This window comes from Labrus mixtus, chromosome 10 (genome assembly GCF_963584025.1).
Source record: "Labrus mixtus chromosome 10, fLabMix1.1, whole genome shotgun sequence".
Classification (NCBI taxonomy): Eukaryota; Metazoa; Chordata; class Actinopteri; order Labriformes; family Labridae; genus Labrus; species Labrus mixtus.
In genome coordinates this window covers 20,786,151-20,800,960 of record NC_083621.1, presented here as the reverse complement: position 1 = coordinate 20,800,960, position 14,810 = coordinate 20,786,151, and the positions used below count along the sequence as shown (strand labels likewise).

General features: G+C 41.5%; 2 protein-coding genes across 3 annotated transcripts; one reads left to right on the top strand and one right to left on the bottom strand.

Annotated features, from left to right (window-relative positions):
• The first annotated feature begins 2,808 nt into the window (after positions 1-2,808).
• On the top strand, positions 2,809-9,549 carry rufy1 (RUN and FYVE domain containing 1). Its single transcript, XM_061048691.1, has 17 exons — positions 2,809-3,163; positions 3,428-3,607; positions 3,701-3,818; positions 3,910-4,011; positions 4,135-4,258; positions 4,369-4,430; positions 4,558-4,693; positions 4,839-4,940; positions 5,030-5,146; positions 5,270-5,437; positions 5,519-5,616; positions 5,694-5,813; positions 6,693-6,822; positions 8,246-8,340; positions 8,427-8,475; positions 8,569-8,646; positions 8,733-9,549. The coding sequence occupies exons 1-17, from the start codon at positions 2,833-2,835 to the stop codon at positions 8,874-8,876; spliced, it is 2,154 nt and encodes a 717-aa protein (XP_060904674.1). The 5' UTR covers positions 2,809-2,832; the 3' UTR covers positions 8,877-9,549.
• Positions 9,550-9,554: 5 nt separating this feature from the next.
• Positions 9,555-13,809, bottom strand: hnrnph1 (heterogeneous nuclear ribonucleoprotein H1). Of its 2 annotated transcripts, none has more exons than XM_061048692.1 (10): positions 13,691-13,809; positions 13,437-13,592; positions 13,201-13,344; positions 12,233-12,371; positions 11,306-11,484; positions 11,084-11,196; positions 10,844-10,979; positions 10,678-10,761; positions 10,416-10,508; positions 9,555-10,307 (listed from the first exon to the last, which is right to left on the bottom strand). In XM_061048692.1, the coding sequence occupies exons 1-10, from the start codon at positions 13,770-13,772 to the stop codon at positions 10,210-10,212; spliced, it is 1,224 nt and encodes a 407-aa protein (XP_060904675.1). In that variant the 5' UTR covers positions 13,773-13,809; the 3' UTR covers positions 9,555-10,209. The 2 variants fall into 2 exon arrangements, with proteins under 2 accessions (XP_060904675.1, XP_060904676.1); XM_061048693.1 differs by having other exon boundaries at positions 10,412-10,508; positions 13,691-13,787.
• Between the last annotated feature and the right edge of the window lie 1,001 nt (positions 13,810-14,810).

The window sequence follows — 14,810 nt, the reverse complement described above, 5'->3', positions numbered from 1 at the left end:
ACAGAAGTGTCTTTTTAGACTCATTGCAAAGAATAAGTTAACGAAAATCATAAAAAAGCTACAGTTAGAGGATCAAGAAGATACTTATTTCATCGTTTATAAAAGGGTCATGTGGGATACGTACCAAAGCCAGCACACGGGCAGGTTGGTGCCTGTGAGAGCACGACTGGGCCTCCCCTGCTTGTAACTTTTCTCCTTAGGCACGATATATATTACCCTGTTTAAATAGAGTTAGGTTATATGTTACTGTATATGCAGCCAGACAGCAGCCACGAACAGTGTGTCTTGAATGGACCACTAGAGGGCAGTAGGGAGGTTCTGTGATGCTGAGTTAAATCTGGGAGATGGAGTGGTCTACCTGGTCTCTTTCAGTGAACTCTTCCAGCTGCAGTCCAACATGCACAGAGTTAAATGGTAAATGGACTTGAGCTTATATACACCACATGTCACAGCCACCCACCCATTCATACTAGTGGTCGCTATGTAGTATCATCCATCAGAAGTAACTAATGCCATTCATACACCGCCACTGAAGCAGCGGGAGCAATTTGGGGTTAAGTGTCTTGCCCAGGACACATCGGACATGTTGCCCAGCTGGGGATTGAACCCTTGACCTTCCGGTTGAGAGGCAACGACTCTACCAACTGAGCCACAGCCACCGAGGGTTGAGTTCTGCCTGAATAAACCTGGAGATGCATGCTTCTGAATTTTGTCTCCACTGGTTAGCTGCAGCTGAACCCTGAAAACCTTGACAAGGTGCAGCATGCAGCAGACTGCCTATCTGTGTGAAACACTTGCACATTGTCAGCAGTTCAAGGAGACATCTGTGGATTCTGTTCCTTTAAAGCGAAAAAGAGGAAGACCTAGAGTGAGCAACAAACAGAACGCAGCCTTGTTCACTTAAAGAAGAGAACAAATATTAAGCCAGCTTTGATGCTGCTGCAGTAGCCATCTTGAGCACTGACACATCCACTACCACATGCTCTAGTTTGATAGTGAAGGGTCCAAGGCAACTGATAAGAAACTGTGACTTTTGACCACAGAAAAATCCAGTAAGAATGCTCTACCTATTCCCATTAAGAGAGAAAAAGTGATGTCAGTTGGGAAAACCAAAACCCAGATCAGAAAGGTGGTGAAACTGAAGCAGATACATGAGAGATAGACATTTCATTTAAAAAAACTGTAACTGCAAGATTAAAATGGTTGGGACTACATTGTCTTGTGTTTTTTGCAGGCAACAGAGTTGTAAATTGACATAAATGAAAAAGGTGTCAGCCAGGTAAATGGAGAAGTTTAAGTAGAAGATGATAATTCGGGGATTTTGAGGAGATGAATGACAACACAAAAGCAGAATGTACGAGCCCTGTTCTTTCGTGTTGTCAACATCACCAGCACAGAAACAAAGAGCCGTGAGTACAACAGAAGAACTGTCTGTGCCAAGTTCTGTAAGAGCAAATAAGAAGTCTTCTTCAGGTATTTCTTTAGTATTTTCCTTCAGATCCTTGTTGAAAGAGTATCACTAATGTACGTTTTTCATTTCATGTTCTCAACAGTTTGTGTAAAAGCAAATTGTACTGTACAGGTTTTCTGTTGAAAAATTGCTGATCAAGCTACACCAGAAGAGTCGCAAAAAACTAACAAACAATTGCTGTGAAGTTCACAAACGACAAACACTTTGAAGATGGAGGTTAGAAGGATGATGGTATGTCCCCACATCCTAATTTTCGTTTTTTAAGGACATTCCAAATTCCTTTATAAACATATATTAAGGGATATAAATGATATATTGGGGCGGCAGTAGCTCAGTCTGTAGGGACTTGGGTTGGGAACCGGAGGGTCGCCGGTCCCGGTGCAGACCAAATACAGAAGTTGGTCTGGTAGCTGGAGAGGTGCCAGATCACCTCCTGAGCACTGCCGAGGTGCCCTTGAGCAAGGCACCAAACCCCCTCCCCACCATCAGCTCAGGAGAGCCCGCTGCGGGCAGCTCCGTCACTCTGACATCTCTCTCCATTAGTGCATGTCCATAGGATCCTGTTTCTGCATGTGTGTGTTCATGACTTACAGAGTGTAAAAACTGAAATGTCCCCTTGCGAGGATCAATAAAAGTAAATCGTAATCTTATATACATTTTAAAAACTTTGAATGTGCATCAGAAATACATTTGTGAAACTCATTTATTTGCTACATTTCTTAATATGTGGATTTTTTTTTAATTTGTAAGAAGGACAGATATGTTAGATGGATAGACAGACAGACAGACAGACAGACACATAGATAGATAGATAGATAGATAGATAGATAGATAGATACTTTATTGATCCCGAGGGAAATTCAAAGCATCCAGTAGCAGGTTACAAAGACGTACATGACATGAAACATTTGTTAAAAATTAAACCACAAAACCGACGCCCCCCCCCCCCCCCCCCATACATATATATTAACCTGAAAAAAATATTTAAAGAATACCTCTAGACGAATCAAAACTTAAACTGTGCAATTAAAAATAGACTTATACAAGAAAAGTACATAATGTTCGTGTGAATTTAAAAATATATGTAATTTTGAAGAGAGTCCTTTTTATTTAAAAAATAAAAAATATATATTGAGCCCTTTTGTGTACATTTTAATAATTAATAAACATGATCACTGTTTTTGTATGTTCACCGCACAACACGCAACAGTCCAGAGGGTGGCGGTAATACACCTTTATGTTCATAGTATATCCGCTTACAACCCCACGAAGAAGAATAAAGTTCTTACAGCGCGCGTGATTGCTCTGATGTTGTCACGTGAGTGTTGGTGGGGAGGAGAGGAGAGGGGAGGGGGACAAACATGGCCGACGAGTCGGGGGAAGTAAACACAGCTGTTGAGGATGAAGAAGCAAAACAACAGCAAGATGAAACCAAAGTTTCGGACGTGGCTACGGACGAAGAGTCTGTCGGCAGTAACGACGAGGACACGCCGGAGAGGTCGGCTCAGGCGGCCGCAGAGAACAGCTGGTCGGCTCCCATCCTGTCGCTCGCTCGGAGGGCCACGGAGACGATTAGCAGCGGCGTGAGCTACGCTGCTGCCCACAGAAATGCCTCACAGGGCTCCGCTGCGAGCTCTCCCACTGAAAGAGAGCCCGAACATGATGTCAACAACACTTCAGAGAAGCTTCCAGGTATTATGTGACAATAACTAACTTTGGAGACTTTACCTTACACTCTTAAGAGCTACGTAATAAAATAATAGAGGAGTCCTGTTTACTACTTCCCCTTGAACTAATGTCAGCTGTCAGTAAACACATGACTTCCACAGGAAAACTTTCATGTCATGATTGATGACCGTGCACAAAGTCACGCTGCAACAACATGCAGGGATTATTCTGAACTACATAGAGTTTCTCCACGCCTGTATTTATCTAACTCCATGCTTTTACTTCCAGTTCTGCCTGCTAACGACCCCATGGCAATAGAGAGATCCAACCTGCTCAGCATGTTGAAGTTGAGCATCAAAGTATTAATTCAGTCCTCCTTGAATCTGGGAAGGACGCTGGACTCCGATTACCCTCCTCTGCAGCAGTTCTTTATTGTCCTAGAGCATTGCCTAAAACATGGTCTGAAAGGTAAAAAGTGCTTTTTTAATCAGGTGTAGTTTCATTTAAATTGATGAAGCCACATGTCATGTATAGATAACTTCAACATTTTGTTATATTCAGCCAAGAAATCCTTCATCGGTCAGAACAAGTCTGTATGGGGACCTCTGGAGCTGGTGGAGAAGTTGTGTCCAGACTCTGCTAACATTGCCACAAGTGCCAGAGACCTGCCGGGCATTAAGTACGCTACACTAAGCCTTTTGTCCAAGTAAAGCTACAAAGAAAAGTAGGCTTAAAACGGATCATTTAATATTTCTTCATTTTGCTTTCAGGACTGGTTTGGGGAGAGCAAGGGCTTGGCTGCACTTAGCACTAATGCAAAAGACAGTCGCAGACTATATGAAAGCTTTGCTGGACCGCAAAGATCTCCTGAGGTTAGTAAACATGATCATATATCTCACTGTAATAGATCAGCTTTCAGTTAATCATCAACACTTTCACTATACCTTATCGCTCTCGTCACCTCCCCTTCAATCCCCCCTACGTCTGTCCCCTAGTGAGTTTTATGACTCTGGAGCATTGATGGTGGAGGAGGAAGGGGCGGTGATGGGGGGACTCCTGGTGGGTCTTAACGTAATTGACGCTAACCTCTGCATTAAAGGGGAGGATCTTGATTCTCAGGTAAGTGTTTGGGAAGTTTTGTTGAGCCATCAAATTCAACGGCTACTCATTTACTTATGAGAACCGATACAATCAGTCCACACAGTAAACATTTTCTATTTCCAATTTAGGTGGGAGTCATCGACTTTTCTCTCTATCTAAAAGATCCAGCCAACAGTGAGACTCCAAAAGAGTGAGTGCCATCTGCAGACAGAATAAATGTCTTGCTTGCTCTGTTTTTGTTTCAAGTATATTATCTGGCACGATTGACTTCCAAACAGACATTATGTGTATTCAATGCCTCAAATCCTTGTCTTTAGTGATGGTAAGATGACAGCCATATTAGACCAGAAGCACTACATTGAGGAGTTAAATCGACACCTAAGCGGCACCGTCACTGACCTTCAGGCTAAGATGGACTCTCTGGAGAAGACCAACAGCAAACTTGTTGAGGAGGTGTGTCAAAAAGCTCTGATGGTGCCTGTACTTTGGGGGTTTCTGTACATTTTGGGAATACTCCAAACAATTATCTACAAAGAACACATTCTTTATGTCATTAAGGTGCTTCACCTGACCAACCAGTGTGTTTACTTTTCCTCAGCTGACAGCTGCAACAGACCGGATCAACTCACTGCGGGAGGAACAGGAAGACCTAAGACAGAAGAATGAGACGATCCTGCAGTCCAGCCAGAAAAAGGAAGAGGTCAGAAGAAGTGTCAGCAAATAACTAGTTAACCACCTTCTCATGTTATAATAATAACAAAGACTGTACAATGTGTTTGTTTGTTCCAGGCCGCCCTTCAGGACAGCCAGGTGGAGCTAGAGACATACAAACAGACTCGACAGGGCCTGGATGAGATGTATAACGTTGTCTGGAAGCAGTATAAAGAGGAAAAGCGCATCCGCCAGGTTAGTAATCAGATGGCTACATAGATCTAGAATATACAATAGAAGAGGGGTCTGAGCTGATCTGTGTTTCTGAGACAATGAGGGAGAGGTTGAAGATCTCTTTGGGCACTTTTTGCACTGCAGGAGCTAGAACGTGAGTTGGAGCTCCAGGTGGTTCTGAAGAAGGAGATGGAGATGGCCATGAAGCTGCTGGAGAAGGACTCCCATGAGAAACAGGACACGCTGGCAGCCCTGCGCCTCCAACTTGACCAAGTCAAGACTCTTAATGTGCAAATGTTCCACAAAGCTCAGGTAGACACACAAGTTTATATTTGCCTCCTCTTAAGTGTCTACTTAAAAAAACACTAAAATGCAGGCTATTTGGCTCTTAAGGACTCGCAACGGGAGGCAGAAAAGAAGCAGGCGGAGGCCGTGCAGCTGGAGCAGAAGATGGATGAGATGGAGAAAGCCATGAAGGAACTAGAGCTGAGGTATGTATTTGGCATGATGTGTGTTATTATGACCTTCCCATATATTTATATTCTTCTTGGTCATTTGGATGTCCTAGACTACAGAACTCAGAGCGACAGCGTAAAGAAAGTGATCAATCAGACAAAGACATGAAGGTGGAGCTGGAAGAGAAAGTGGATGGTCTGCAGAAACAGCTGACTGACCTGGATACACAGAGGTAAGGACACACGGGTAGAGAAATACATTTAGGAAACATATATAGAAAACTTATAACAATCTATAAAAAGGGTTATAAAAGAATATACTGCATACAAACATGTAAATATTGCGCTATATTTGGTTATGCATTGATGCTTGAATGAGGAGCCTTCATGTAGTGATCTGCTACCTCTCATCAGGACATGTTTTCCTGCTTTGCTTTTCAAAAATGCTTAGCAAAGCTGTATTTTTGGCGGCTAAGAGTGAATGACTTATCTGTTGTTGCTTTCTTTTCACTTCTGGAAGCTGGTAGATTAATGAGATAAGAATGTAGGAAAGGCTTTTATAAACAGTTTGCTTCTGCCCATTCCTGTTTAGTCACTACTTAATACAGGACTGTTGACTTAGTTTGAACTGTCTATATTGTTTCAAATGATTGATAATGTATGATGACTGACTTACATACTCAGATTTTGTGATTTCGGTTGAGGAAAATAATTTACTCTGGAGCCTCATTAGACATGTACAGCATTTAACTTGTTGAATTCCATTAATGAATACAAAACAAAATAGTACACTTGAACTTTAAAAGTCAGTAACTCTCTCTACAGATGTAAATTAAAAAACGGACTTTGACTTAATTGAAAACTTGCATCAATCCTACACATTTAAAACCTGACTGTTTCAAAAAGATTAGTTGAACTGTTTCTAAAACTAATGTTGTTACATTTGAAGTCGGGTCTGCATAATTCTCTTTAGAGTCTTAAAACTACCAAATGTCTAACCCCAGATCTATGTTCTTTAGTGAACTGTTTAATCAATTAACATTTTCAACATGTGGTCCTGCATACATACTGGCCAATGTACCGTGCAACAATCAGTGTCACATCTATTTTAGGCTGGGTTTGGAGAATGAACTGCGCTCAGAGAGGGAACAGAGACAAAGCCTGCAGAAAGCTCTGCAGCGGGAGCAGGACAACAGCATCGAGCTCCGCACACAGCTGCAACAACTCCAGGGCCTTCACACGGTCAGTGCTGCACATAAACACACATGCACACAGTGTCACACATACACATGCGGGTTGGGGTCAGTCACCTCTATGTTTGAAATGATGTGAAATCAGTAGTAACTTAAGGGTTCATAATCAGTTTCTCAATTACATTATCAGAAGTCCTCAAGTCTTGTGTATTTAAGAAATATAATGAAACAGATGGATAACTTCCAGACTACAAATGAACACTTTTTAAAGTGTGTTTTTAGCGTCACTGTCCAGTTCAGTTTTGAGTTCAGTGTTAAAGCCTTTCTGTGGCTCCTGTTTGTTTATTAACAAGCGTAAAGTAGCTCTTAAGGATTTGATTGCAGCTTGTTGTGTATCTTATTGAGTTCTTCATGTGTAGGTAGAAAATCCTCTGTAATCCTGTTCAGTAAATGTTTCTAAATAAAAGAGCCACTTTGACATTAATAATAAAATAAATAATCATTGGGCACTGTTAAATAGCTAAAATTGGGAAATGAACTTGGATTATAAAAATGGATAGCTTTTGATGAGAAATGTAACCCACTAAAGTTTGACTCCGCTTTAAAAACAGGAGTGAAAAAAGGATTGAACAGCCGAATGTCGTTATCAAGAAAGGTTGAATGAGAAGTTTCCAAGAACCCCAAAACAAATTAACTTGACTATCAGGATTTTGCAACAAACAACTTTAATCTTCTCAATTTATCCACGCAGACAAAAACACGAGTAATCCTTGTGTTTTGAAAAGTTCTACTCGATATTCTGTTATTTATACAAGTTGAATACAGAAACAGCAGCAGTACACAAACATTATTAAAGCAAAGCCATGAGAAGCTTCAATTTTGATATGAGCAAGGCACCTCAATCGTGAGGGATGTACGGACAGTGGACCCTCTCTCTCTCTCTCCGAAGCGATGTGATTCTGCTCCCTTGGTTTTGCTGTCTTATCCCTCGAGAGGGAATTTTTTTTTTTTCAATGGGAGTTTTGTTATGTTGCACGGAACCGTGAGGTTCGCATACAGTTGGGCGTCCTGCCCTGGTATCATCTGTGTGGGAAAAACTGGTACAATGTTAAAAGTAAAACTAAAACAATAATTTTAGTGGCAAGCCTGATTTGGAAAGTGTTTTAGGGTCAGCTGGAGTGCAGTTAGGAGAAACCAGCATTGTCCCTGTTTTTATTGTTTTTAATTAGATAAAATTGTATTTAATTCTAATTTCATAAGTTATACATTATTGCATTTTCCTGTATAAGACTATTTGAAACTTGTTGGTTTAACGATAAGGACTTGAGCTACCTGAAGTGCAGGCTCTAGACATTTAGGTACAAACCCTTGAGGCTTGAGTAGCACCAGTGTTTCACTAAGCACACTTTAGGACCACTGCTGTACTATACTTTGACATTCTTGTGTTTGTATCCTGTGAACTGGCGGTGCAGGAGCTGCAGGATTTGAAGCAGGAAAAGCAGCAGCTGCAGCAGATATGTGAGCAGCAGGAGCAGGCTCTGCAAGAGATGGGGCTTCACCTCAGCCAGTCAGTATTGAAGCTTTAATCATCCTTTCTTTTGTTCATTAGTGGGTGTCCTGATCTTTTTTACATTATGTTCATCTTTGTCAAAGGTCCAAACTCAAGATGGAGGACTTTAAAGAGGTCAACAAAGCTCTGAAGGTAAATTTAAAGATATGTGTAACTATATCAATGTTGATCTATTGAAGAAAAAGAAAAAAATACGATATCTTGTATAATGATTCCTCCTATCAGGGCCATGCCTGGCTGAAAGATGATGAGGCCACTCAATGCAAGCAATGCCAGAAAGAATTTTCCATTGCACGCAGAAAGGTAGGCTCATTTTCATGACTTTTAAACTTCTCTCCAATACTCATCGTCACATACGTGGGAATTAGTGGTGCATGTTTGTCTTGCAGCATCACTGCAGGAACTGTGGAGACATCTACTGCAACCACTGTTCCGGTAATGAGATGGCCTTACCCTCCTACCCTCGGCCAGTGCGGGTGTGCGATATGTGCCACACCCTCCTGATGCAGAGAATCCCCCCCACAAGTTCCTGACACAACACCTACAAGAGCTTTTTTTAAACATGGCACATAACCATCCACCATGACTTCTAACTACCATGTTAAATATAGGAATGACATCAAATCTTCTCTAGAGAAACGTGATTTGGTGTTCCATTTTTTTTTTTTTGTGTTCCCTGAAATTCAGGAACATGTATTGTTATTTAACAGGGGCCACCTTTAACTCTGATGGGATGTGCTAACATACTTAATGCAGACTGTTAAGTGTAGGATCTCTACTCGAGCATTGTTCCTTTGAGCTGGAATTTCATCAGTTTGACACTTACCGGTACTAATTTTCATAATTCAAACAACATGTGTAGCTTATGTCAAGGTCACACCAAGGTCAATGTTGGTGTTCAGCTTTTTGTTGTGGATCATTTGTGTAGCTGGTTAGATGTAACACATGTACTTCACTTGATTGATCAACTTGTCAAGCATCTGCTCTGTAATTTTAGCAGCTGTGGCCCCACTGCTGGATACATGCAAACCTATGTAAATGACTGTAGAATGTTAACAAATCAAACTATTTTAGAATGTATTATTATTAACACTGTTTTGTGGGTTGTGGTATTTGCAACAAAGCCATTTTCTGAATTTGGGAATGGTGACCAAAAGTTTTATATCTAGATATTTGATAAATGAATAAAAGCGCCTGTTTCTCAAACCCTCTCAATGTTTTCAATTAGATAATCCAGACTAGTTTATTCACTTTGTGCACAGGAAATACAAATAGCATTGAAGCAGTAGAAACCTTCATGTCAAGAGAATTGAAATAACACTTCTCCAGAGAAACCGCCAAACAGTCAGTGTACAAAAACAAAACAAAACATGCTTGGATCTTAAGTCTCAAATTCAGATTTTTACCGAGAAAAGAAAAAAGAGAAAAAAAAACACTAAGATGAAACAAGGTCTGAACGTAAGATGGACATTTTCTGATTTCTTTTGTTCATGCACTCAGATATTAAAACAAATGGTAAAAGACACAAGCACAGGATTTGTAACTTTGAGGAACAGCCAGGTGCTTGGAGAACCATAAAGCAAAAACACTCTTTGTACTGAAAATTTTAAGCACGGTTTCTATGGTGTGTCAGATCTATGAGGAATGGTCGAGACAGACAGTGCTTCTCTCCGACACCATACGATTTCACTTCTCTCTGGAGATCTTCCACTTAAAAAAAATACAAACCCCTCCCCGAATTATTTTCAAAACAACCTCACCTGACCCTACGCTACGTTTACGAGGCGAGACTATGTTCCAGTCCTTCCAGCCAAATGCTGAGTTTAAAAAAAACATCAAATTAAGGGGGAAAAAAATGATACAAATTTACATTCCCCATCCCCCGCCCAGTCCATTCATAGAGCCTCTGCTTCCTCCTCCACCGCCGCCGCCATAGTAACTGCTTCCCATGCCGCCCTGGTTACCTAACAAGAGAGAGAGAATAAACACCATAGGACCGAGGAGTTCATCAAAGAGCCGTACACAGAAACACGTAGCATTTAAAAGAATTGTATAACACAGGTGACACTCACTGTAGTCACTGTAGCCCCCCATGTTGCCCTGGCTGCTGTATCCACTCGAGTACCCCGAGCTCAGCTGACCACCGCTATAAGACGATTGACTCCCTGTGCAGAGAAAACAACCAGTTAAAGAGGGCATCAAAGCATGTTGTGCACTGCTGTGCTTTGTGTGAAACCCTGACCTTCTTGAAAAAACATACTGAGTCTATGTGAATTTATTTTCATCTAAATCTCAGAGGCCAGTACTCTCACAAGCTCTGTTAATGATACTCACCCATGCCACCCATCATTTGGCTGCCGTAGGCTCCATTACTCCCACCTGCGGTTGAATTCAAGAACAGCTCCACATAGCGGTGCTCTGTGAAGGGGTGAGAAACGCCATTAATACAAATATCTATTTGCATAAAAAGAGGTGGCAAAATCCTAACCAAATAACTCACGCATGTTGGCTTTGTCTTTTGACATGGCTGCCACAGCATCCTCGTGTGTGGCAAACTCCACATCTGCCTCCCCGGTTACTCTGCCATCAGGTCCAATCTCAATATGAACCCGCACTGGATTCAATGGCGAGAAGAACTAAGAAAAGCAAACAGTGAAATTTAAGAACCTTAACATCTACATAGTCAAAGAAAGAGTTGGATTTCCAGTTATGATGGTTTGCAAATATTCCCCCGACATACATTGTAGATGTCCGTTTCTGTGGCTCTGTACGGCAGGCCCCTCATGTGGACACAGTGGCCTGTTGTGCTCTGGAAGGAGGAGCCGCTATCGCCATACCGCCCATCTGATACACCTATGTACATATAATCAAAGTTAACACAATTTCTTTTCATGACTTAGCACATGTTCTATTGTCTAGTGTCAACATAAATAGATACTGTTTAATATCCATGGACACCCACCTCCTCCGTAGCCTCCACGGCGCATTCTGTCATAGGATCCCCCTCGGCCCATCATGTTGTAGCCGCGACCGCCAGAGGGCCTGTCGTAAGGGCCAGGTCTCTGCATGCCCATTGGCTTTCTCTGGGGTTCATAATGGGTCCGCACCTCAGCGCGGCTACTCTTGAAGATCTCAATGTACCTGAGAGCATAGAGATACCACAGTGAGGGCATGGTAAAATGGACCGGGCAAGGCTGCACTTGCTCTAAACTGATTAAACTGGGCTTAGCAGATGCTGTCATGGTGTAGTCCATAGGTAGTGATATTTTGGTACTTACTGCTAGTCGTTAAGGTAGATAAGACTGTTTTAAAGAAATAGTTTAAAAACGAGTTGAAAAAAATGAAGCTGTCCAAATTGACATGGGCTTATTTTACTTTCACACTGTTCTTATGGTTACCTGGAGTGAGTTATGATATCTGATCAATAGAGCGTCCTGCGTCCTTGCCATTGTCCTGGTTTTAGAGGGACAGAGAGGGCCCCCAGCGCGTCTGCAACCCACTCTAAGCGTTACCTGTGACAGTGGGCTCCAGTTCCATGTGTTCAGTGGCCCTATGATTTTACCACCAGGGAAACTTCTTACCATTTATTAACCTGAACTGATGTTTAGTGCTCAGACACCATTTGTTCTTATGGTTAAACATGGTATCTATTTCGGTTTTTTTCCCTGACACTTGAGAATGGTGCCCAAGCACTAATGTTCCCATTTGATATATGCATGTGACTTTATCGTTTATCTTACATGACATTTTCCTTGTGTGTAGTGAGTAATATAAATGTGCTTAAATAATCCAAGATAAAATGTAGTGTCCATTTGCATTTGGATCACATGTTGAGGGTGCACACCATTAGAAAAGCAACTTATCCAGCCAACCAACCAACCATCCCCACCTGTGCCCTATTCTTTCCTTGTGTTTCTTTAGAGCCTTTTCAGCTATATCCTGTGAAGCAAACTGCACGAAGGCCTCCCCCGTACTCCTCCCCTGGATGTCCACCGGCAATGTTATCCCATTTGGCACGATTTCCAACCCTTCAACCCAAGGACAGATAACCCCAGCAGGGGACATATTAAATCACATGCCCAATCACAGAGAGAACTTTCTCTAAAGAGAGAGAGATAGAAAACTTATGGAAAACTCTATACATCATCACACATACCAGTTCAATTTTTAACCAGTGACTGGCCATAAATACGGCTTACATTTACAGTATTTCGGGGTACAATAGAAATGAGAGGATAGAAGAAGAATATGGAAAAGGGAACTGTTTGGGACATCAGGCTAGTATCGGTGTGTTGATGAAGAGAGAACAAGATCCTGGTGGGTGACATGAGTTATGTTACTGTTTGCCCATTAATCTGTGTACAGTGTGAATAGGAAAAAATGTTTTTAGAAAGATAAGTGCGTAAGGAGATGAGAAAAAGACAAAATGATACTGGTAATACTGGTCCAATCAGTGATGAGTGAGACCAATTCCATTATTAGTAAAGCCATTTTAAGGAAAAAAGGGAGGAAATGGGCTTAAGATGAAAACACTGCAAAGATGGTAACAATTGTTTGAGTAACCGATTCCTGCTCTTCGACTAAACATTAAGTTCTAAATAAACCTTGCTCCCTTTTCTGGTGCCATTTTCTCACTTATCATGCAAAAACGTAGTTAAGGTTACTACTCGATCATGTATTTATACACAGCAGGTAATGGTCACATTTCTCTGCGTATTGGCCTCTTTGAAAAAAAACCAGATGGAAGTTATTAAAAGTCTAAAAAAGAAAGAAAAGGAAGATGAGGGAAAATGGCTATCCTCAACATTTAACTTGAGACGCTTTACAAATTTACCAGCGAGCTTGGCTTGTTCTTACCTGAGAAAAATTGTACTATCTCCTCTTTGCTGCAACCAAAAGGAAGCCCCCGAAGCCGGACCAGCCCGTCTCCTGCTGTTTCTGGACAATTTGGACCAGTGTGCTTCATAACCCAGTCCATCTCGACATTGTTGGATTTAAAAACTATAAATCACAAGGACACAGAGCTGTTAGCTGTCACAGCATCAAGAAGAGGCAGATGAACTTAGTCATTAGTATACAGCAGTGGTACGCACCCTCGACATATCTGTGACCCATCGTTTCTCTGTCCTTCTTCACTGCAATCTTCAAGTCTTCCTCCGTCTCCAACTCAACAAACGCCTCTCCACTTGGACGGCCCTCTCTTGTGTAGGTGAAGTGGATGCCCCCTCCATTAGTGATGACTTTGCAATCTACATTTAAAATGATTTGTCAGTTGATATTATTAACTGCATATGAATTTGCCTAAATATTGAATCATGTAAAAAAATATATATATATTGATACATACCTGAAAAAAATCTCTGTACTTCATCAACTGAGCAGGACCAAGGTAGACCCCTGATGCGTACCACATATCCCTCATCAGCCATGACTGTTCTTGATCACTGTAGAAAAACAAACATACAACTGAGTACATTTTGTATTCAAATTTTGGCAGTAATGATACGACCTTCTGAAAGATCAAATACAAGTCTGATAAGAATATTATCAGCATCGCATGTTTCACATCAATTTAAACATAAATTCCAGCAAACATGCAAGTGTAAAAAATAACCGGCTCAGACTTAATGTTGACCGTATTAACCTGCCACAAAGCGTAATTGTAAAAGGGTTACACATCCCCCCCCCCCCCCCCCCCCATGGCTTTAAATGCAGCAGTAACCTTACATGTACCCTGGTTCATGTGAATTACTTCCTAGCACCATCTAGAGGCTGTAACACAAAATTAAATACCGCGAAACAATCTCCACAGTGATGCATTTTCTAGTTTTGAATAATAATCATATTATTCTCCATGAGATAATCTGAAGTAGTAGATAGAGGTGATTTTTCTCTTCATCGCTCATTTAGCTAAAAGGACAATAAACAGCGTGCGCCACGACTCGTTCGCTGGTAGCTAATGTTAGCTGTGCAATGAATTGTAGCTAGTTCCGTGACACTAATTTGCAGTATTTTGATGTTTAAGAGTAGCGGTAGGTGTTTACGGGTTCCTGTGTGCCAAATATGACAGAGGAAATTAGTAAATCCTTTACTTTGGACAAGGCTTGTGGCCTTGGCATAGCAGAATACCGCACCCAGACACAAGAACAAAGCAGGCCTCTCACCCGGCGCCATGTTAACGATCAGCTAACGCTACCACTCGATATCTAACGGTATTTAAAAACGGAATGTTGTATTTATTCCGGTATCTGTAATGCGCTGATAAAGTTACTAAATTAGCGTTTCGCGATCCGGAGCTGCATTTCTCAATTTACCTGATTCAAGCAAAAGATGCAACACGCTGGAGAATGTATGGCCAAACTTGCGTGCGTGATGAAGCTGAAATCTTGCACTAGGTTGCCAGACCTAGTCTACGACGTCCCCCTTAAGGAGGAGCAAGAAAACACACTTATCAAACGCATCTGTTC

What these genes read in the sequence shown, in the direction of transcription:
- rufy1 (XM_061048691.1), top strand. Translation starts at nt 2,833, where the DNA reads ATGGCCGACGAGTCGGGGGAAGTAAACACAGCTGTTGAGGATGAAGAA. An exon ending in ATGAAGGAACTAGAGCTGAG is followed by an intron (nt 5,617 to 5,693) that starts GTATGTATTTGG and finishes TGGATGTCCTAG; the next exon opens with ACTACAGAACTCAGAGCGAC. An exon ending in AGGTCAACAAAGCTCTGAAG is followed by an intron (nt 8,476 to 8,568) that starts GTAAATTTAAAG and finishes TCCTCCTATCAG; the next exon opens with GGCCATGCCTGGCTGAAAGA.
- hnrnph1 (XM_061048692.1), bottom strand. Translation starts at nt 13,772, where the DNA reads ATGGCTGATGAGGGATATGTGGTACGCATCAGGGGTCTACCTTGGTCC. An exon ending in AGTACAGAGATTTTTTTCAG is followed by an intron (nt 13,593 to 13,690) that starts GTATGTATCAAT and finishes TTTTAAATGTAG; the next exon opens with ATTGCAAAGTCATCACTAAT. An exon ending in CAGAAACGGACATCTACAAT is followed by an intron (nt 10,980 to 11,083) that starts GTATGTCGGGGG and finishes TGCTTTTCTTAG; the next exon opens with TTCTTCTCGCCATTGAATCC.